At 55.6% G+C, this 22,922-nt stretch overlaps 1 protein-coding gene across 6 annotated transcripts in view; it reads right to left on the reverse strand.

The window, feature by feature from the left end:
* Positions 1-22,922, reverse strand: part of CACNA1S (calcium voltage-gated channel subunit alpha1 S) — a 56,260-nt gene that overhangs the window by 7,928 nt on the left and 25,410 nt on the right. For 5 of the 6 annotated variants that reach the window (XM_064399005.1, XM_064399004.1, XM_064399003.1 and 2 more), the window contains 25 exons: positions 22,499-22,724; positions 21,316-21,523; positions 20,927-21,047; positions 20,426-20,540; positions 20,206-20,299; positions 19,394-19,463; positions 19,038-19,170; positions 18,640-18,769; positions 17,882-17,941; positions 16,815-16,921; positions 16,316-16,403; positions 15,980-16,087; positions 15,135-15,187; positions 14,732-14,878; positions 13,594-13,795; positions 10,999-11,157; positions 10,583-10,693; positions 10,023-10,106; positions 8,202-8,258; positions 5,650-5,778; positions 5,018-5,083; positions 4,418-4,509; positions 3,400-3,559; positions 2,601-2,728; positions 2,112-2,208 (listed from right to left, as the gene is read on the reverse strand). In XM_064399005.1, coding sequence (XP_064255075.1) covers positions 2,112-2,208; positions 2,601-2,728; positions 3,400-3,559; positions 4,418-4,509; positions 5,018-5,083; positions 5,650-5,778; positions 8,202-8,258; positions 10,023-10,106; positions 10,583-10,693; positions 10,999-11,157; positions 13,594-13,795; positions 14,732-14,878; positions 15,135-15,187; positions 15,980-16,087; positions 16,316-16,403; positions 16,815-16,921; positions 17,882-17,941; positions 18,640-18,769; positions 19,038-19,170; positions 19,394-19,463; positions 20,206-20,299; positions 20,426-20,540; positions 20,927-21,047; positions 21,316-21,523; positions 22,499-22,724 — 2,945 coding nt within the window. The remainder of the gene's footprint in view (positions 1-2,111; positions 2,209-2,600; positions 2,729-3,399; positions 3,560-4,417; positions 4,510-5,017; positions 5,084-5,649; positions 5,779-8,201; positions 8,259-10,022; positions 10,107-10,582; positions 10,694-10,998; positions 11,158-13,593; positions 13,796-14,731; positions 14,879-15,134; positions 15,188-15,979; positions 16,088-16,315; positions 16,404-16,814; positions 16,922-17,881; positions 17,942-18,639; positions 18,770-19,037; positions 19,171-19,393; positions 19,464-20,205; positions 20,300-20,425; positions 20,541-20,926; positions 21,048-21,315; positions 21,524-22,498; positions 22,725-22,922) is intronic. The other variant, XM_064399002.1, reaches the window with a different exon arrangement.

Consider the following 22,922-nt stretch of genomic DNA (forward strand, 5'->3'; position numbering starts at 1 on the left):
AAACAATTCTTATCTCTATTTGCTGCTGCTATTGTTTGGCACATGTGGAATGTGTTATGGAGATTGTTCACCCAAAGTGGTTTGGTTATTGGACACCTGTCGGTGAAGGTTGTTTTGTTTCCTTGGCCAATTGGGTCAAAGCTGTGTCCTGACTGTCTCGGACAGTCACAGGTTTTTCTTTAGTATAGTTATAATATAGTATTAGTGTAATAAATTAACTTAATGAAGCAATTGTCCAGCCTTCTGATTCATGGAGTCAGAGCACATTATTCCCTGGCTGGTGGATCACCTGTTTGTACTATAAGGGTCTGCTGAGGGCATGGAGCCCTTCAGCCCCAGCTGCCCTGCCCAGCAATGGCACTGGGGGCACTGGTTCCCTCCTCAGGGCTGCAACCATGGGCCATCAGCTGATAATAACCTCCAGGCTCGGGCTGAGCATCCCATGCAGGCACCCAGGGGCTCTGGCCCTGGGATGGGGAATAACAGCAGGGCTGGGGGTTTGTCCACCAGGGTGGGGCTGACCCCACAGACAACGGCCTGAGCTCCCTGGCCCATCACCCCCAGTACCAAAACTGCCAGAGGCAGTGACATCCCTGGTCCCAGAACTGAACCAGAGCAAGTGATGGCTAGAGCTGGGGAAATAACCTACAGGGGCATGGGTGCCATGGGAGAAATTCATGGAATCACAGAACTGTTTAGTCAGAAAAGATCTGTGAGATCATCAGGTCTTACTGTTCCCCCAGGACTGCCAAGGCCACCAGAAAAACCATGGACAAAAGCACCACACCCACACAGCTTTTAAATCCCTCCAGGGTGGAAACCCACTACTGCCCTGGACAGCTTGGGGGCCCAACCAATCTTTTGGTGAGAAAGTTTTCTCCAATATCCATCCTAAACCTCTCAAGGGGCAATTTGAGACTGTTTCCTCTTGGACTGTTACTTGAGAGAAGAGACCAACTCCCACCTGGCTTCAGACTCCTGTCAGGGAATTGCAGAGAGCAAGAGGGTCTTGCTCTGAGAAGGTCTGAGCCCCCTCTTCTGCAGGCTGAACTCCCCCAGTTGCTTTCAGAGAGATGGGAGTCATTTTGCATTGCAACCCCACTACAAATATGTTCCAGCTGCTGTGAGGAGTCTGGGGACCAAATCTGATGTGTTTACCCAAAACCCAGGAGGAATTACTCATGTGCCTGGGCTCCTGCCCATGCACGTTACACATGAGCCTCACACAGGCTTGTTCAGAATGAGCTAAGCCAGCAAAAGTGCATTTCTGCTAAGAAAGTTGGGGTTTCCTTCTCCCTAAGCACCATCAGCTCTTGGAAACACGTTCTACAGCCGAGCTGCCATGGCCACAGGCTCAGGCCCTGCACTGCTCTCCTGCAGCAGCTGCATGTGGCCTGGCAGTCCCCTGCAGTGAGGGCTCTGGGCACAGCCAGCCCACCAGTGCCACCCCTGTGAAGCAGGAGGTGAGCACAGGTAAGTCCTGACCTTCAGGAGCTGAACCACCTCAGCTCTGTCTCTCCTTGCCCCCCAAATCACCCCTCATTAAAAAGGAGAGGTCAGAGCTGGTTGGACTGTCACTCTCAGCCTGCCAGGAGGACACAGTGACAGCTTGGGGAAGGTGTCCTGATGTGTTACTCTTTGAGCCAGGCCTTGTGAGCTCTCAGAGAAACCCATCACACCCCACATAGCTCAGCTACCCAGAATGGCATGAAATTAGCAGGTTGGCTTCTGCGGTACTGTTGGAAACAGAAAAATATTTAATAAAAGGCAAAATAATAAAGCCTTAAGAGAGAAAAACCGAGCCAGGGACAAGAGGTCCTTGCTCCTGCTAAAACACTCCACAAAAGCAATTGTTTCCTTTGTTCTCTTCCTTTTCTAGTGAATTACCTAGGCCAGACCTCTTGGCCTCTGTCCAATGGGCAGCCCCAGTTCGGAGGTGATGTCCCAAAGGTCCTATGAGGTGTCTTTGTACTTAATTTGGGAGAGAAACTCCTGGGCTTTTTGCCTTTTTAGGCAGACAAAGAATAATTTGGTCACTCCGTCAACAGGGGGCACATCCCTACATCATCCCTGTGCTCCTTGGCATCCCTTCACACCTCCTTGGCTCTTACCTTACAAGCTACACGGTGTGGGCAGAACTTGCCAAAGCCCAGGGGAGGGTTGATACGCCTCAGCAGAGTCACCACATCCAAGTGTTTGATTCTCCCCCTGCAGAGGAAACACCAGCTCAGCAGTGAGGCAGCAGCCCTGCCTGGCAGTGGCTTGGGGAGCTGCTCTGGGACTGATCCCTGGCATCTGCCCCGTGCTTCTCTTCCCTCTCCTGGGGAAAGCAGCTGCTCCCTGTGGCCCTGGGGAGCAGGTGAAGGTGTGCAGTGGCATGGCAAGAGCTGGCAGCCTCAGCACAGCTGGATGGAGAGGGAACTGAAAGTCTTCCCAAATCTCCTGATGGCTTTTATCAGACCTGGATCAACTCTAGCAACTCTTACCTCTGAGATGCTGGAACCTGGTTGTAGGCAATGCCACAGCTCACCCTGCCTGCCCTCATGTGTCCCCTCCATGGCACACCCCTCCATGCTGCCCACCCACCCACCCTCACTCACTTGGCCTCGGGGTCGTACTCGGCCCAGATCCGCTTGAACTCGTCCAGGTGGTGGGGCCCCAGGATGGACCAGTCCCGTGTCAGGTAGTCAAAGTTGTCCATGATGACAGCCACGAAGAGGTTAATGATCTGAGGGCAGAGGAGGGGATGGGAAAGGCCCAGCCAGGGGAGAGAGACCAGCACTATGAAAACAGGCAGATGTGTTCTGGGATCTCCTGCAGGCAGAGCATGCTGAGTGAGGGTCTGCCCAGGCAGAGAGGAGCCTCCTGCCCAAGCAGGTCATGTGAAAGGACAAGCACATCAGCATCTCGTCCCTCTCCACCCCTGCTGAGGCCAACACAAACACATCTGCAAGGCAGCACACAGAGGCTGTGGGAAGACACTGAAAGGGATCCTGGGTGCCCCAGGAGTGCAGTGTCAGTTTACAGCACGGCTGGGTAGGTGGGCTGGGGGTGATGTCCCCAGCAGGAGGTTCAGGGGCTCCCCCCATGAGACACACAGCTACCAACACCTGCCCAGGCAGGACAGGGGTGCTGAAGGGGCCTGTGGGAGCCAGCACACTCTGGGAAATGGGTTTGTAGAGAAATCTCAGAGCTTGACAGAAGGCTCACATAGTGTGTATATGTATGTAAACCTTGAGATAAGAAATGTAAACCTTGAGATAAGAAATGCTGACTTAGAAATGCCATGGGATAGGACAGACATCGCTGAGAGAGAAATGGAGCTAGAAACAAGTTTCAAAGGGTGGCCTTACAAAAGACTAGGCACTTTGGAGAAACAGAGCTATGAAAGATGCATACCAGGAAGGCACAGAGCATGTAGAAGCTGATGAAGTAGAAGTAGGCAAAGCCAGTGCCACAGGTGTACTCCTCTCCCTCGGCGTAGTCGGACTCGGGGTCGCAGCGCCGGCCGTAGCTGCAGTCCAGCAGGATCTCCTGCCACGCCTCGCCCGTGGCACACCTGGCACAGGGGACACCCGCTGCTCCCTGCTGCTCTGGGCATGCAGGGAGGGCTGAGGCCAGCCCAGCACACAGGGCAATGGGAAACACAGGCTTTTGTAAGGAAACCCAAACCCTCTGCTGGCACAATACACAGAAATTTTCAAAAATCAACAAAATAAGATTCCCACCTTATTCCCACAACAGTAGGTAGAGAGCACAACTAATAACTACCAGCTGCTTTTGGTGAAACAATGCCTAAGAGTGCCAGTTAAAGACCAGCTTTGATGTGTAACACTGCCCATAAAATGTTCATGTTATCAGAAGCACATGGACAGCCCCTTGGAACAAACCAATGGCAGATCCACTCCAGGAAGAGTGGAGGAAGACCTGCAATCTTGTAAGGGCATGAGGTATCAGTGCAACACAAGAACAGCTAGTGCTGGGTGAAGGCCACCCAGGTTTACGTTAGTAATTGGTGTTTTGACTGAATCACTGGCAAAGGGCTGTTTGTGAACAAGAAAAGGAGCAGTCAGGACTCTGGGCTTGCTGCTATAGGGCCACTGAAAGCTCCAGAAAGTGTCTGGAGCCAAGGAAAGCCTTGGGCTGAGCTCCTGTTCCCATGAGTTTCCTCACAATTCACAAATTAACATCCAGTCTGGGAAGGAAATACTCAGAATAGCAACTCCAAAATGCCCCTCTCTCCAGCAGCCCAGCCACACCACAAAACCCCACAGCCTCTCCTGAAACACTCCCACTGCTGCAGGAGATCTTCCTGTGGGACAAAAAAGAAATCAGCTACTGAAATGTCACTCCCAGCTGGGCATTCCCACAGACTCAGAGGCTCCTGGAGCTGCTCACACGACAGGACAAGACTGACCTGAAGAGCAGCAGCACAGCCTGTGGAAAGGTCTGGAAGTTGTTGTTTCGGTTGATCTGGGTCCCATCCACCATGGCAATCTTCCCAAACATCTGGAAACCACAGTGGCAGGTCTGCAGTGTGCCATCCTGTCCTTGGCACCAAATACCCTCTGGTGCCTGAGCTCCTCTTCCTCTGGTTTATTTGGCTTTGGGCATCCCCAAAAGAGACTGAGATTGGATGTGGGTGCTCTGGGGCTTGGAAGCTACTTGGGCATTGCTGCCAGTGCTGAAAGCACCCCTGACTACAGCTGCACTTCATCTGGGCCACAGAGACAAGGTCTGAACCAGCACAAGCACTGGTGCCAATGGAGTGTGCCATTGGATTGTGCCAATGGATTGTGCCACTGACCCCCAAAGTGCTCTGTGCTGAAGCCCAGGGACAGGAGGCTGCTGGGGTCAAGCACCCTTGCAGACCAGGGTGAACAGGTCCCATCATGTGCAAAGTCCCAGAAAGGGCCTAACAGGACCCAGTCCCTCCCTGTCCCACGTCCCCAGGTGCCACCAGGCTCAGGGCATCTGATGAAGACCAACTCCCACCCCTCTGGCCCCTGCCCCTCACCTGCATCCCAATCACAGCATAGATGAAGAAAAGCATCACAATCAGCAGGGCCACGTAGGGCAGAGCCTGTGACAAAAGGACCATGGCTTGTGTGAGACACAGCCCAGGGACAGGGCCTGGGCTCTGGGGCTGCTGCAGGAGCTGTGCCTGTCCCTGTGTGGGGAGGGGACAGCTCACTGCTCCTCTCACACCCTCCTGCTGGCCCCTTCTCTGTGGGGCTCACACGTGGCAGGCTGATGCTGTTCACACGTGGCTGGGACAGGGGCTCAGCACAGCCCAGGGCTGCCCAGGGCTGCGGGCAGTGCCAGCCCAGGCTGTGAGCAGGTGCTGCAGCGTGCCCTGAGGCACCCACCTGCTGCAGATCCCAGTTAAGTGGGACCAGGACAAACAGGCCAAGCAGGTACTGCCAGCACCTGGCCAGCTCTGACTCAGAGCTGTCAGCCAGGGAGCCCCACACACCTCCCACCCACATGGGCCGTGTTCTGCACAGCCCCAGCCCAGCCTGGGCCAGCAGGAGCACGGGAGCTTCCTCCTCTGCCTGCTGAGGACAGGGGGGCTACCAGCCCGAGGGTCAGCCTGCTGCCAGCCTGGCCACCTGTGCGTTCGGGAGGGCAGCAGAGCCCCTGACAGACCTGAAAGGACTTGATGAAGGTCCACAGGAGGGTCCTGACGCCTTCCCCCCGGCTCAGCAGCTTCACCAGCCGCATCACCCGGAAGAGCCGGAAAAAAGTGATGGAGACGCGGGAGTTGTCATCAGGGTCCTGCAGGCAGAGCACAGCAGCTGCAGGACACAGCGCTGGGGCCTCCGGGCCTTCAGGGCAGGGGGTCCAGCTCCTGGGGGAGGAAGGGTAACGAGATCCCACCCCCAGGCAGCAGCCACGCTGCCCTTGCCTGCACACAGATCAGTGTGCTGGCTCCTCTCCCCAGACCCCAGGGATCCCATCTCCCCAGGCCCCCACGCTCACACTTTGGATAGTGCAGGAAGGAAGGCATGCTGCCACATGCACTGGGAGAGCTCTGAGGGTCACAGGGCCACCACAGACAGGCTGAGTCCCACCAGGGTCTTGCCCAGCACAGCCTGTATTTGTAGGGTGAGGTGTAGGGTGGGCACCAGGCACAGGAAGGGTTAATGAGAGCTGTTTCAGCAGAGAAGGGCAGTTTTGAGAATGTCACAGCAGGACTTTAACCAAAGGAAGGACTGAAGAGAGGTGTCTCTGCGGGGTGCTGCCCTTGTCACCTGGCTGTGCAGGGATGCCAGCTCTCTGGGTGTCCCCGTGAAGGGGGGAACAGCCAGGGCTGCAGGGCAGAGTGGGCAGGCAGCAGGCACAGCTCCTGGCCTCCAGGACCAGCTTTTGTCTGGAAGCACCTCACAGTGGAGGCTGGAGATGCTGGAGGCTGGGTCACCTGTGCCCTTGGCAGCCCCAGCATGGCACAGCCTCAGCCGCAGCCTCTGCCACCAGGAGCCATGAACAGACCCTGCTGGCACTGCCTGCCTGGCCTCCACCACAGCTTGGGATGCTTTTCCCACTGCCCCCTTAGCCTGCCAGAGCTTTCCTGCTGCCACTGGATCCCTCTGACTCCCATCACCCAGGCCTCTCACTCCCAGCTACTTCAGGGCAAAAAAATCCAGCTGTAAATACCCCAATACCCCTCCCTGCAGCTCCACCTTCCTCAGCATCACACCTCCCAGTTCCCAGGGCTGCACTGAAAAACTCCATCTCCTCTCCCACCTTTCCTTTGCCTTTCACTCTCCTGGTGCCTCGTGCCCATCCAGTGAGTGCAGTGCTCAGGAGCATCCCAGCAGCCCCAGTGCAGCCCATCTCCATCCCCATCCCATCCCATCCCATCCCATCCCATCCCATCCCATCCCATCCCCATCCCATCCCCATCCCATCCCCATTATTCTATTTTAATCTATTATTTTTAATCTAATCTATTTTTATTCTATCTTTAATCTCACGTGAAGGGTGAGACAATACAGATGTTATAATTAATGCTGTCACAATTAGAAACTATTTCCTAATTGCAACACATTATAAGTATTTCTTGGCCTATCAGCTTTTGCTACACCATGCTGGAAATGAACCTTCTGTCAAGCTTTGAACATTCTCTACAACTCTATTTCCCACATTGATCTTTGGCCACCAGTGCAGGGCTTGGCCCACTCAGCCTCCCAGGACATGGGGCTGCACCCAGGGGACACAGCCAGCCCTGGGGAGGGCACAGGGCAGGGACTGCTGTCTCACCATTTCTCTGCTCTCAGAGGGCAGGGATTGCCCCTCTCCCCATTTCTCACCATTTCTCCCCATTTCTCTCCTGTCAGAGGGCAGGGATTGCCCCCTCACCATTTCCCTGGCTGTCAGAGGGCAGGGATTGCTCTCTCCATTTCCCTGGCTGTCAGAGGGCAGGGATTGCTGTCTCACCATTTCTCTCCTGTCAGAGGGCAGGGATTGCCCCCTCACCATTTCCCTGGCTGTCAGAGGGCAGGGGTTGCCCCCTCATCATTTCCCTGGCTGTCAGAGGGCAGGGGTTGCCCCCTCACCATTTCCCTGGCTGTCAGAGGGCAGGGATTGCCCCCTCATCATTTCCCTGGCTGTCAGAGGGCAGGGGTTGCCCCCTCATCATTTCTCTGTCTGTCAGAGGGCAGGGATTGTTCTCTCTCCATTTCTCTGCTGTCAGAGGGCAGGGATTGTTCTCTCTCCATTTCCCTGGCTGTCAGAGGGCAGGGATTGCCCCCTCACCATTTCCCTGGCTGCCAGAGGGCAGGGGTTGCCCCCTCATCATTTCTCTGTCTGTCAGAGGGCAGGGATTGTTCTCTCTCCATTTCTCTGCTGTCAGAGGCTGCATCCCTTCAGACCTTGGGCAGCCAGGGTGATGGCAGAAGGACCAGGGCCACCTTTCCTGCCCTACAGCTCTGCTACGGCAGCTCCAGGGATGGCATGGTGAAGGGCAGGGCTGGGCTTTCAGGTGGGCCCAGGAGGGCCCAGGAGGGCTGGGGAAGAGCCTTGCAGCTCTCAGGAGGGAAGGGGTGTCTGTGTGTGTGGTGTGCCACACAATCCCCCCAGCGAGGGCAGCCCAGCCCAGAGGGAGGAGTGGGTGTGGTGGCCTCGGTGACACGCAGGGCACATGCAAAGGCTGGCAGGGGCAGGCAGGGCTGCAGGCAGGACACACAGCTGGCACTTACAGTGCCATCACAGCCCCCACCGAGGCAGTACAATCCACCACTGGGTGCCAGGATGGTCTGTGGAGAGAGCAAGAGAGTCAGCAGAGGGGAGGCAGGGAGGGAACACAGACACAGAAGAAAGAGTAAGATGGAAACTGGGGAGAAGAGGAGGGGCAGGCAGAGCCCCACCATCCCTTAGGCTCAGGGACAAGCTGATGTGACTGTAGATAGGCAGAGGCAGCATCTGGGTGAGCAAGGAACCACACAGACCATGAGACTCCTCCCGGTGCCTGTGGTGTGTCCTGGGCATCCCCACAGACCCTGGAGGTCACAGACACAGGAGAAAGGACCTGGGAAGCTCAGGGCACAGAGAACATTCCCCAAATTCTGGCCTTCTGCACAGCCCTGCTGCTGCCCAGAGTGCTGCAGCACACAGAGCACAGCACCTGGGCCAGTCCCTGGCAGCCCACAGGCTCCTCCTGGTGCCTGGGGTGTGTCCTGGCATCCCCCACCTCGAGGGCAGCAGGATTTGGGTATTTGTGCCAAGTGGCCTCTTGCTCCAGAGGGACTGAAAACCTCTGTGGAGTCCAGGGCCTCGAGCACCCCTTGAGCTTCAGTCCTGAGCTCTGAGAGCAGGCTGGGCAGGGACACCCGACAGGCAGCGGGAAACCAAGGCACAGGCACAGAGCTGGTGGGCAGGCCTGAGGAGGAGCTGATGGCAGATGAAAGCATGAAATCTGGGAGATGATGAAGGCTGAGAGGCCCAGAGGGCAGAGGATGGCTGCACTGATGGGCAGGGCTATGCAGAGAGGAGTACAGGGTTCTCACAGGACAGCAAGGTGGGTGGATTTGCTCATCCCAGCTCTGTGAGGCCTGGAACACCCCACAAGAGAATGTGATTGCTCTCAAGGGTCTCTGGAAGCCTCACCTTCCTGCACAGAGAGCATGGAAGGTGACCCTGTGTAGGGTGGCAGAGGCAGCAGCAGTGCCCAGGAACTGGCAAGCCCTGCCCCTTGGAGGAGACACTGCCAAGCCACTGCAGAGGGTTAATCCATCACCTCCCCATGCCACAGCTGCTCCTGGAGCCCCAGCAGGTCTGCTGAAGGAAGCACACACCTCCCACAGCAGAGGGGCATTGTCAGGGCCAGACACAGGGGTGGGTGTGCCAGGGAAGGCAGGGCTATGGTGGCTTCCTAGCACTGCTTTGGAAATGCTCCCAGCAGAGCACTCCCCAAACAGGCACTGCCTGAGGCACCAGCCCCACAGCCTGAGCAAGGCAGAGCTCCTGCAGGGATGGCAGGAGCTCACACACTCACACACACCACCAGTATGTGTGTGTGTGTGTGTGTGTGTGTAGGGGCTGCTGTGTAAAGGGACACACACAAAGCAGATGTCTGGAAATCTGATGGCTCTGATGGTTCCCCTGGGCCAGTAGAGTTCCCAGGGCTCTCGGAGAGCTGTGGGAGCCCTTTTAGTCCCACCTGCACTGATCTAAGGCTGGATGTGTTGATGCCTGGCACACAGGCTGCTGCTGATGGGCTAGTCCTGAGAGACTGTTTCCCACAGGACTCCAGTGCCTACAGATTCAGGAGACCAGAGGGAAGGGGCAATGTGACAAGCTGGGCAGTTGGGGATGTCTCAGTTGTGCTTTAATGCTCAAAGGGCCACAGCTGTGCTCTCCATGCACTCGTGCCATGTGCTGATCCTTGCTGGTCCCTCAGAACCAAACAGAGCAGGGAGAGGGGAGAGGACACCACCCCCCTGCAGGGCTGAGCACATCCAGCACTCCTGCCTCGTGCCCTGGGTGGGGACAGCCCCGTGCCCAAGCCCCTGGACACTTACATCAATCTCACTGAGGATGACATCAATGATGCTGCCAATCACTATCAGGAAGTCAAAGACATTCCAGGGGTCTCCGAAGTAGCCCTGTCAAGGAAGAGCCCAAGAAGAGTGAACATGCAAGGGTATAAGTCAAGGAGGACACAGAGGCTGGAGCCCACAGGAACCAGAAGGTTCTTCAGTGACTCTGACCCTCAGAAGAAAGGATGGTGGTCAGAGCTTTGCACCCTCTGCTCAGTTATTTGGTCCTGCAGTGCAGTGAAATGAGGAGGGTGGATCAGGATGGCTGGAGTGGAGCTATGACCCCACTATGGCCCTGACACTGAAGATGGGAACAATGGCCAGCTGTACTGGTGGGGTTTGGCCAGCAAGGGTAGCCCTGACAAGCAGTAATCCCTCCAGAAATTCCAAGGTCTGTGCACAGGATTCCTTAAGGGTCTTGCAAGGAGAAGCTCTGTGGAGCTGCAGGGCTAGGGGTGCTTGTACTCAAGAGATGCCCAGTGCAGGGTAAATGGACCCGCTGGCCTGGCCTGCTTTCCATGCTGACCATGTTCTTCTCTCACCTTGGCTTTGAAGGCCATGAGCTTGAGGACCATCTCCAGGGTGAAGAGGATGGTGAAGGCCACGTTGAGGATGTCTGAGATGTGGTTCATTTCTGCAGACTGGTTGTAATGCTGAGGATAAGGCAGAAGGAGCCATTAGCTGATGGCAGATCAAGCCTCCACTGTGAGCTCAGAGATGTGGGCTGGATGCAGAGCCCCCTCCACAGGCAGGCCTATGGCTCAGCACAAAGGAAATTTCCCACTGCAGCCCCTTCTCTGGGCTCCCCACATCCCACCAGTCCCGTTTTGGTCCGGAGGCCCTGACCCAGAGATCACACCACAAGCAAACACCCCCTGTGCAGAGGCTCTGCTGGGGACGGCGGGGCTGAGCCAGCCTGAGCGCTCCCACAGACCCTCCCTGTGCCCTGTGCCCTCACCTGCATGCCCAGGCAGATGGTGTTCAGCAGGATCAGGAAGAACATGAGGTACTCGAAGTAGGAGGAGGTGACCACGTACCAGATCTGGTACTGGTAGGGGTTCTTGGGGATGTAGCGGCGCAGCGGGCGAGCCTTCAGCGCGTACTGCACGCACTGCCGCTGGGGAGGCACACAGGGAGGGACAGAGGGAGGGTGTGAGCCACTGCAGGGCACCCTCAGCACCACCAGCCACGCTGCACACCCCCACAGCCCCCAGCTGGAGCACCCTCCTCTCCAGCCCAACCACACGGGCCAGGGAAAGGAGCTGCTGTGCTTCCTGCAAAAATGCCCCATTTTTGGGTTCACGTGGTATTCACGTGCCCTCTGAGCACAGAGAGATTTAGCTCTGTCAGGATTTCTCCTGGGATAAGCAGAGAAAAGAACGATCAAGACAATTCTTATCTCATTTTCTGCTCCCGTGTTTGTGCCCATGTGAAGTGTTCTGGAGATTGTTTACCCGAGGTGATTGCTTGATTGGATTCTGGTGATGGTGTTTTGGATTCCTTGACCAATTGGATCCACGTGTGGGTGTCGGGACTCTCAGGCAGAGTCACAGGTTTTTAGTTAGTTAGTTAGTTAGTTAGTGATAGTTCTCATTAGTGTAATATTCTGTAATATAATTATAATATTATATAGTATAATAAAGTAATTAATTAGCCTTCTGATATCATGGAGTTCTGCACATCATTCTTCCCAGACGTCGGAGATCCTAGCACCAAGAAGCACCCATGTGGGACAAGCTTCCAAAAGCATCTTTTGCCTCCAAAGATGGCCATGCTGCCCTTGGCCTGACTCCTGCCTGCCTGTCCCAGCATTTCCCCAGGGTCTCTCAGGACCAGCTCAGAGCACCCTTGATGGTGTGGCTGGACAGTGCCAGGCAGAAAGGGACCTGGGGACACTGATGGACAGCAGCTGAACATGAGCCAGCAGTGTGCCCTGCTGGCCAAGGTGGCCAATGGCTCCTGGCTTGGGTCAGGAATGGTGTGGCCAGCAGGAGCAGGAAGGTCACTCTGCCCCTGTACTGAGCACTGGTGAGGGCACACCTTGAGAGCTGTGTCCAGCTCCGCCCTCAGTTTGGGAAAGATGTTGAGATGCTGGAGCACATCCAGAGCAGGCAACGAGGCTGGAGAGGGGCTGGGAACACAAACCCTGTCAGGAACCCCTGAGGGAGCTGGGGGTGCTCAGCCTGGAGAAAAGGAGACTCAGGGGTGACCTCATCACTCTGCACAGCTCCTGAAATGTGGCTGTGCTCAGCTGTGGTTGGGGTTTTTCTCCAGGCAGCACTGACAGAACCAGAGGTCACAGCCTCCAGCTGCACCAAGGGAAATATAGGTTGGATATTAGGAAAAAGTTTTTCATGGAAAGAGTGATAAAGTTCTGGAATGGGGAGGTGGTGCAGTCACCATCCCTGGGTGTGTTTAACAAAGCCTGGATGTGGCACTGGGTGCCAGGGTTTAGTTGAGGTGTTGGGGCTGGGTTTGACTCGATGATCTCTAAGGTCTCTTCCAAGCTGGTCATTCTGTGATTCTGTGAAGACACCACATGAACCAGGGGTGAAGGGGGCACTGAGATGGCTGCACAGGCCTGTGTCTGCCCAGCAGCCCAGGCCATGTCTGCTGGGTTTCTGTGTGGTTCACATCACCCTGACACCCCCAGCTCAAGCTGCCCGTGCTGCCTCAGTGCAGGAGCATGACAGCACCCCGGGGCCAGCAGCTGCCCCTGCTCAATGTCCTCCCCAGCATGTCCCATTCCTCTACCAATGCCTCTGCTGCTTTCAGATTGCTGTCCCAAACCAGAATGACAGCATGACAGCATCACAGAAGGGCTGGCAGCAGAAAGTACCTCTGGAGATGGTCTAGTAACAGTTTGCTGCCCAAAGCAGGGCCAACTGGAGCATGCTGCCCAGGACAGTTGGCTTTTGAAAAGCTCCAAATATGGAAGCTTCACAGCCACTCTGGGCAACCTGTTCCAGTGCTTGGCCACCATCACCATTTAAAAAAAGGTTTTTTTAATGTTTAAATGGAATTTCTTGTTTTCTTCAGTTTGTACCCACTGCATTTTTCCTGTCACTGGGCACAACTGAAAAGAGCCTGGCTCAGTCTCCTCTGTGCCTTCCCACTGGTGTTTATACCCATAGGTCAGGTTCCTATGAGCCTTCTCATAGGAGGGCCTTGACTCCCAGACCGTCTTTAGATGCTCCAGCCCCTCCATCATCTCAGTGGCCCTTTGCTGGACTCACTCCAGTACATCCATGTTGCTTTTGTACTGGGGAGCCCAAGGCTGGGCACAACCCTCTGCTTCAGCTCACTCTGGGCACCCTACCTGTCCAGGGAGGCCCACACTGAGTTTCTGGTCCCCTCTGCCCCTCTCTCAGGCTTGTTTTGTGCTGGACATGGGTCCAGCTGGCCCTGCCCCAGCAGCAAACAGGCCTGGGGCAGGTTCAACTCATCTGTGTCAGCAGTGTCACCACAAACAAGGGCTGACCCAAATCAGCCAGCCCCAGCAGTGCCAGGTCCAGGCCTGGGCCTCCTTGTCCTGTTCCAGGAGTCCCATTACCTGATTCTTGTCCAGCTCACAGTTCTTGTACTCATTCTCCCCTTGCTCCTGGAAGGTGACGATGACAAAGCCCACAAAGATGTTCATCATGAAGAAGGCAATGAGGATGATGTAGATGATGAAGAACATTGCAATCTCCACCCGGTAGTTGTAGATAGGGCCTGAATCCTCAGCATTGGTGTCAATGGCCATGTACAGCAGCCTACAGGAGGGAAATTGAGGCAACAGAAACCCTGATTGGAGTGGAAAAAATACATCTCCTCTTGAAAGTTACAGAGAGCTTTGGGGACATCCCGCAACAGTGGGACAGGACTGCCTGGGTAACCTTGCCAGCTCCACAGCCACTGCCAGGGGGACTGGTCCTGCTTCTCAACCTGGACAGCTCTTCTTTCTTTACCCTGTGTCTCAGGTTAGCTGGGGGTGTGCATTCTGCCCCCATCTGTCAGAGCTGGGGCAGTTCTCTGCTGTTCATGGGGCAGTTTTATTCATCTCTCCCACAGCCAATCCTCCCTCCAGGAGATCTCTGCTGTCCATGGCCACTGAGTGTCCCTGCAGGGCTGATCAAATTCCAGCATCCCATGGGGAGATGCTCTGCCCAGGGCAGGAGCCAAGCATTCCTACCTGGATCCAGTCTGAGCCTGGAACAGCACAGCAGCCTTTGCCCCCTGCATTCCCAGAGGAGCAGCTTTCTCCTGCCCTGCATTGCCAGAGGGAGACCAGGCCCATCTCCAGCAGCCCTGGAGCTCCAGAGGAAAACTCCCCCCTTGTGCAGGATCCCTGCTCCAGCAGAAGCACAGCTGGCACTGCAGGAGGGCTGAGCCCCCATGGGATGGGACTGTGCCACCACCCTGACACACAGGGGGTCAGGGAATGTTCTGACTCTGGCAGTGGTTTGTATTACTGCATTTTTTACTTTATTTTAATTTTCTTACCTAGTAAAGAACTGTTATTCCTATTCTCATATCTTTGCCTGAAAGCCCCTTAATTTCCAAATTATAATAATTTGGGGTGAGGGGGTTTGCATTTTCCATTTCAGGGGAGGCTCCTGCCCTCTTTAGCAGAATACCTGTCTTTTCAAAGCAAGACCCCGTGGCAGTGCCCTGCTCCCAGCACAGAGGTTCCCTCAGCAGAGACTCACTCTGGCCAGCCCTCGAAGGTGGAGACGGTGAAAAGCGACATCATGGCTGAGAAGACGTTGTTGAAGTGGAAGTCACTGTGCAGCCAGACTCGGTCCTGGACCTCAATCTGCGTGGGGTCTGCGTCCACGTAGTTGATGAACTGACCCCTGCAGCAGGAGGGACACAGAGCTCATGGGCAGGGCCCCCTCAGCCCCACTGGCCTGGCCCTCCTCGGTTCCTGGGAGGGGAGCACAGCCCTGTTCTTGCTCCTGGTTTACCCCAGGGACAGGGAGAACGGGAAAACACCTCAGGTCCACTTTTTGGATGCAGCATTCCCACACAGGAACACAAGCATTCCCCACCACATCCCCCCAGCTCCCAGCCCTGGCCACTGCCCACCTGGGAGCTGCAGAGAGCTCTTACCTGCACTCCTTCTCCGTCAGCTTGGATGGGTCTGTGCACCTGTAGAACTTGCCCTGCATTCAACAGACACCAGAAGTGGCCATGGGGTTGGTTTGACTTTAGAAGCTCTGGGGAGTTTTGACTTTTTCCCAGCCCTCAGTCAGTGCCTCCCTCACCACCTGGATGCAGCCTCTGGCCCTCCCCACTGTGCATGCCAAACAAACCAGCTCACAAGGCATTTCCAGAGTCACGGCAGACCTGGGGTCAGTCCCAGGCTGAGATCAAGAAACACTCCCTGGAGATGGGAACAAACCTTCCATGGCCCTGAGCTGAGGCCTGCCTAGCTCACCCTATTGGGAGCCAGCTATCTGGGAAATAGGGAAGAAAACTACCCAGAGAATTAACAAAAAGCTAAGGTGTGCTGACAGGTCTGCTCAGTCTGCTCTTCCCACATCAGCTCTGAGTTTAAGCTCAGTTATTAGAACAAAACTGAGCTCAGCCAGGGCCAGCTCTACCTTAGAGCAGCCAAGGTCTGGAGAGCAGGAGCAGCACTGTGAGAAAGGAAACCCTTCACAACCACAGCACAGAGGAAATCAGTCAGAAGTGCCTGCTGCCCTAGAAAGAGGAAACTGAGGCATGAAGGGAGGTGAGGCAGCCCTTTACAGATGCTGTCTGGACCTGACAGTACCCTGGGTGCTTCCTGTCCTCCTCTCACTGCAGCCTCTTCTGTGGCTCCTCTCACAGACCACGGAGAGCACAGCCTGTGCTGACCCAGCACTGTCAGAGACCATCCCCAAGGTGACCTCCAGGAGAGCCTGGCCAGGATGTGCTGGAGCAGAAGGTCCCTCCTGCCCAGCTGAGCTCACCTTGAAGAGCTGAACTCCGATGCAGGCAAACATGAACTGCAGCAATGTCGTGACAACCACGATGTTACCAATGGTCTTGATGGCCACGAACACGCACTGGACCACGTGCTGCAGAGGGGGAGGACAGTGCAGATGTGACACAGCTGGGGCAAGGCCCTGCTCTATGTCCCACACCCTCCCACCCCAGGAAGAGTGGGAGCCTGCCAAGAGCAGAGGGATTGGGCAGACCCCTTCCACAGATGGGTGGTGGGAATTGGGAACGGGCACAAAGCCTGCCACACAACCTCCAGGTAGGACTGCCTGGGAGGAGGTCCCCTGTCCCAGCCTGTCACTCACCTTCAGCCCCTTTGCCCTGTTAATGGCTCGCAGAGGCCTCAGCACCCTCAGCACCCGCAGGATCTTCACCACGGAGATCGTGCTGGACCTGGGCAGGAAGGCACAGCTGAGGTGGGGCCACTCCCCTGCCCAGGCTAGGCTGGCACAACCCCACCAGGCAGCCAAGGAGGGCAGGCTGGGGCCAGCAGCGAGGGACAAGGGATGGCAGAGTCACAGATGTCACCGGCCATCACCCCACATAAGGCCAAGTGACACTGGCACCTGGAGGAAGCAGATCCAAATCAATTTCTACCCATAGATGTTTGACACTCAAGGAGTGCCCTTTGACCTCCTTGACCAGTTTGTGGGCATGCCTCCCAGTTGTCCATGTCCCTAAACACGACATGATGGGCACAGGGGCAGCCATTGGGCTGGCTGCTCCTCCTCCACCCACCATCCCCAGCTGCCCCACCAGCCCAAACAGCCCAGTGCCCACCCTGTGGCACATGGAGGTGCTTACTCAAATCCCATGGAGATGAGGGAGACAGCCACCACCAGTAAGTCAAGGATATTGAAGGAGTTCCTGCAGAAGGAGCCTTTGTGCAGGAAAGCACCGTAGGTTGTCATCTGGGGAGCACAAGGAGTTAGGAAAGAGGCTGGCCATGGTTCCTCCAAGGGGGAAGGGTGGACGAGGCACAAGGGACTTCTCACAGCTCCATGGCCTGAGGACCCTGCCCTGCTCAGACCTCTGCAGCCAGGCAGGAGCTGCCTTCACGTGGAAATCCTGTGTGCAGCACTGCCTGGAGACAAAACTCTCCCACTCAGTCAACAAATTAAAGAGGAGAATAGCAAAGACCCTCAGAGTGGAACAACACATGGCAACGGCTTGGATTGTGACCTTCATCCACAGATTTTCACTGGTTTCTCTTTGTCTCTTTTTCTTAAAGGTATTATAGAATAAAAATGCCAATGCCATGGCTGATGTGTCCCCATGTCACAGCACAGCTGGCTTAGCTGCCTGGCCTCCCTGGAGAGGACACACGGCCTCTGGGACAGGCCACACACCACCCAGACTGCATGAATGAACTCTCCAGGAGGATCAGCTGGAAGTTTCTCCTCACTGAGACCTTCAGGAGCATGGATGCCTAAGGAGTGGGAGTGTCCATGGCCATAGAAGTCTGGACCTGTCGCCGTTGAGTTAGGAACGGTTGAAGAAAGGCGACATTGACTCTTATGATTAGAAGGCATAAAGTGAGATTTATTAGGAACTTGACATATTTAGAGGTAGGATTGTTCACTTAGAACTTGATTGGTTTATAAATAATGCTCTTTATACTATTGGTTAGTTAGGAATAACACCTTTTGCTAAAATATTTTTTATAAACATCACGTATAAATATTCTACATATTCACAAATATTAGGTGTAGAGATTAATGTAAGAATTGTTTTAATTCTTTCTCTGAGCATTCTCACAACTTTCCTAGGGTGATGCCTGGGAAAGTCACCTTTTTCTCTCCCTGACTAACCTGTCACATTCACATAAACCTATGTGCTAGGCCATGCTTATGGCAAGACCATGGACTCACCTTCAAGACGATTTCAACTGTGAAGACAGAGGTGAAACCAATGTCAAAGTATCCAAGAATCTGGGAACAGAGACACCAGTACAGGATGAGATTTGGGTGACAAGGGAAATGTTCAGGATGCTCAAACATCCTGAAGCTGTCCACTCTGGACTGGGGAGGCCATCTAGCTCAACAGTCTCTAAACCCAGTACCAAGAAGACTCCTGAACTCTCCCCAGCTTTGCAGATTTTCTCCAGTGCATGATCCAACCTGCAGCCGGGACAAAGGCTCTCCCTTGCCAGGTGAGTTCCACCTGAAAGCATCTGATCCCCAAAAACCCCAAGTGCCCAGGGAAACTGTCTCATGTGAGATCCCCCGGGCCCTGCCAGACCCACTGGTGCCTTGAAGGACAGGAGCTGTGGCTCCCATGGCTGCAGGCCAGCAGCATTCCAAGGCACTGCACACACCAGAGGTCCAGTTTGCTGCCTCACAGGATGTCTCTCCCCCCAATAAACCACCACAGTTTCAAACCAAAATAATCCTGCACACCCTGTCAGGTGGATCTTTTCACCCAGAAATAAACTTACACATGGAGCAGTAAAACCTTGTCCCAGCTGCACCCTGAATGGAAAGCACATCCAGCATCTCCTGCCTGAGTGCAGGGCTGGCATCCCAGCCTAGGAACAGCATCTGGCAAGTGAATCCCTGCTTCCTGGGGAGCTGGGAGTCTCCATGAGGTCTCCCCCACCCATCCCAAACCTCCACAGCTCTGCGGGTACCTGGTTGCGGAAGGACTCGGCCCGGATGGGATCCTCAGCTGCCAGGGAAATGCTGCTGAGCAGGATGAAGAGCAGGATGAAGTTGGTGAACCAGGTGGCATTAACAGTTCTGTGGCACAGGACCCGAAACCTGCCAGGGACAGAAATGCCATGGGATGCTGCAAGGGGCATCAGGCAGGGTCATGGCAGAAGGTCATGGCTAAACCCTGGGGACAGGAAGCCCCGAGGCATGGAAGGATGTCTGTGTCCCTCCTTCCACACAGAAGGCTTTCTCCCATGAGCTGGTTCCCTTCAGAACTGGTTGTCATGCTCAAACAAGACCCTGCTGTGAACACTGGTGCCAGAGACACCTGGGCCATGCCTGGCCCTACAGGGCAGGGAGAAGGGGCAGTGCCTACTTGTTGGTTGGGCTGAAGATGAAGAATGAGCTGGCCTCAGGCATGGGCACAGCCTTCTCCTTCAGCTGTAGCTCTGCAAGGGGACGTGGCCGAGGACTCAGGGGGATTTCAGGCTCATCTTCCTCATCATCACCTGTAGGGTGTCCATGAAAAGGGAAAAGAATTATCAGAGAGGGAGAGGGAATATGACTTTATGGACAATCTTCTGATGCCATGATCCTGATTTGGCATGCAAGCCAGAAGGACCTCAGCACCCCAAGGCTGGTGAAAGTTCACTGCACCCTTTGCTCCTCACACACCATCCCTCTGCAGTGCCTCCTCACCCTTCCTGCTGCCCTGCCAGGGACAAATCTTACCTGGGAAGTCTGCAGAAGGGTAGGGGTCTTTGATCTCATTGACATTGGATTCAAATTCGTCCACTTTCAACTGAAACAAGGAGAGACAAAGAGGAGGATGTGCAGCTGCATGTGCCAGCTGGCCAGACCCCCTCATCTTGGAAGCCACGTGGGGCAAGCAGCATCTCTGCACTGGGCCCACACAGCAGCAAGCACATGGAGTTGGAACCTGGTGAGGGGATGCTGCAATCAAAGCAAAGAGGATGGGAAACAGGAATGTGTGCTGGAGCCATGCAAATATGCCATGGGGGGAATAAGATAGGGAACAAGCCCTGAGTGAGATTTTAAAAACACTCTAGAAAGTGGAAAGGAAAGTAGCTGCTGGCCAGATGCTCCTCAGAGACAGCTCAGCACAGCCAGCACAGCTGAACAGAGGGGTTTGCACATGGGGGGTGCTGGTGTGGACATAAGGGAGATCTGGGATGCTGCTGACTTGTTTTGCTCCACCCCACACTGGTGTGCACCAGACCATCTCAGCCACTGGCAACTGGCTGTGGCCAAGGAAATGAACTGGAGAAAAAGGATCTCCAGCAATGAACTGGAGAAAAATGATCCCCAGCAATGGAGCTGTTTCAGGATGTCCTGCCTGGCCTCAGAGAGCCCCCATCAGCGAGGGCACCCATCACCCCCATCACCCTGCTATGGCAAGCAGTGATTCTGGTCAAGAGGCCAGACTCAGACTGGCTCCAAGCCTTTGTCTCTCCTGGTTGGTGGGAGGAGGAGCCAGGGCTACCCTCAGGAGCCCTCCAAGGCTCACCTCCACCTGAACTGACCTTGGCTGTTGTGGGAATCCCTTCTCCCTTCACTTTCTGCTCCAGTTTCTTTGCCAGCATCTGCTTCTCCTCTTCAGACTTCTCTGGGTAACCTCTAAGCAGAGAGGAGGGCAGAGACAGAACTGAAGTCTGGGCAGTGGCCGTGGGAAAGCTCATGGTGTCCCCTCAGAGCCAAAGAGCTCGTTTGGGAGCTGCCATGGGCAGGGATGGCAGTGCCCACCTGGACATCTTCCGCCGTTTGCGCTCCTCTGCTTTGGCCTTCTGGGCTAAGGTCAGGCTCTCAGCCTCGGCCAGGTTATCGACTGCGATGGCCAGGAACACATTGAGGAGGATATCTGGGGGCACAGTGCTAAGGACACGGACGTGGTTCCTGTCTGCAGCCATCCATGGTCTCCAGGCTGCCTTAGAAACCTTCCTGGAGCTCAGCACTTGTGATAACCCTGGCTGGTGATGCCTAACCAGCATCCATCCCTTGTGAGCACTGAGCTCTGAGCTGGCTGAATCTCTGCCTGCCAGGCATCCAGACCTGCTCCAGATGTGCTTTCCTCCAGTCCCCAGCCCTCAGCCACCACCAGTGCCAGCCCTGAAGCCCGTGGTTTGTTCCACTGCTCTTCACAACCAAGAAGCTTAAGGCCAGCACTGAAACACTAAGGGAAGCCCCTGCTTCCCCCCTGGCCAGTCCCATGCAGTTGATGCTATGGGGTCTGCAGGCAGAGGATACAGTTCCCACAGACAAAGAGGATGATGAAGTAGATGCAGACCAGCATGCCAGGAAAGGATGGGCCCCCGTAGGCCATGATCCCATCGTACATGATTGAATTCCAGTCCTCTCCGGTCAGGATCTGGGAGCAGAGCAGTAATAAAGACTTAAGAGCATCCACAGCAGAGCATGACAGAACCCCACAGACTGATACTACCCTTCTGGCTCCAGCCCCACGGTCAAATCCTCCTTTCTGCTCAGCCCTGAACCTGAACTACTGCTCACGACTCCAGCTGCATTTCCCTGTTCCTGTCTGAAACCCCTACAAACCCACATCCCCTTGAGACCTAACTCCTGCCTGGAGACCCCAGCCCAGGTGAGACCCCCAGCCCCTTCCCACAGCCCCAAACCTGGAAGACACTGATGAGGGCCTGGGGAAAGTTGTCGAACGTGCTGCGCCGCACTTTCATGTCCTCGAAATCAAACTTGCCCCCAAAGAGCTGCATGCCCAGCAGGGCAAAAACTATGATGAAGAGGAAGAGGAGGAGGAGCAGAGAGGCAATGGAGCGGACTGAGTTGAGCAGAGAGGCCACCAGGTTGCTCAAAGATGTCCAGTACCTGGCAAGAGGAGAGACAGAGGCATGGGAAGGTGAAAGATGGGGAAGGCTGTGGGCAGGACCAGGCAGGCACAGGGAACCCAGCCAAACAGACCAAGGTGATGTGCCAGCAGCCCAAAAACGGGGACTCTGGACCCAGGCTGGGCTCTGGGACTGCTCCAGGCAGGCTCCAGGAGGCAGAAATGAAGCTGCAGGCATGGTGTGACAAGCAAGACAACACTGCTGCCTGCACAGAGCACCAGCAAGGAGGATGGGGAAGAGGGGTGAACACACAGTGGGTTGGGACCACAAGGAAGAGCGAGGAGTCCTGGCCCACAGCAGCCCCACCCACAACATCCTAGAACCCAGAGCTAGAGCGGGGCCTCAGCTCTGTCCCGCTCTCCACTCCCAGGATGTCAAACCACGTCCTGGACACAAACCCAGCTTGGCCTTGTCCCTCTGCCCAGCAGCTCCCAGCTCTGACCACAGCAGCCTCCCCAGGGGACAGCGGTGCCCCAGAACCGTGAGGGATGCCTGGGCACCCTGAGCTGCCAGCAGCCAGGGTGCTGCACACACTCACACACTCACCCACAGGCACATGGAGCACAGGTGTGCACACACACACAGAGCTCAGCCCCTCGTACACACACAGAGCTCACACTCAGAGGCACATGGGGCACAGGTGTGCACACACACAGCTCAGCCCCATCTACACACACAGAGCTCACACTCAGAGGCACATGGGGCACAGATGTGCACACACACAGCTCAGCCCCATCTACACACACAGAGCTCAGCCCCATGTGCACACACAGAGCTCACACTCAGAGGCACACCAAGCACAGTGTGCACACACACACACACAGAGCTCACACTCAGAGGCACATGGGGCACAGGTGTGCACACACACACACAGAGCTCAGCCTCTCATACACACACAGAGCTCACACTCAGAGGCACACACAGCTCAGCCCCACACACCCAGCTCCCTCCCAACCTGGTGATCTTGAAGATGCGCAGGAGGCGGATGCAGCGCAGCACGGAGATGCCCAGGGGGGACAGGGTGCCCAGCTCCACCAGGATGGTCTCCAGGATGCCCGAGCACACCACGAAGCAGTCGAAGCGGTTGAAGAGCGACATGAAGTACTGGCGCAGCCCCAGCGCGTACATCTTCAGCAGCATCTCAGCCACAAAGAGGGCCAGCAGCAGCCGGTTGGCATTGTCTGGGGTGGGAGAGGCAGCCTGTCAGAGCAGGGACCTCCACCCAGCACGGCAGGCAGCCAGGGAAGGAGGGCAGAGCTGCTCACCCTCCTCTGGCACACCGAGCCCTGAGCTGCTGGTTTTTGGGGACCACAGAGGGAGGAAGATGAGAGAGTGATGTACAGCTGCATGCTGGTGTGTGTGAGCACTCACCTGTGCAG

The sequence above is a fragment of the Passer domesticus genome, chromosome 25, assembly GCF_036417665.1.
Source record: "Passer domesticus isolate bPasDom1 chromosome 25, bPasDom1.hap1, whole genome shotgun sequence".
Classification (NCBI taxonomy): Eukaryota; Metazoa; Chordata; class Aves; order Passeriformes; family Passeridae; genus Passer; species Passer domesticus.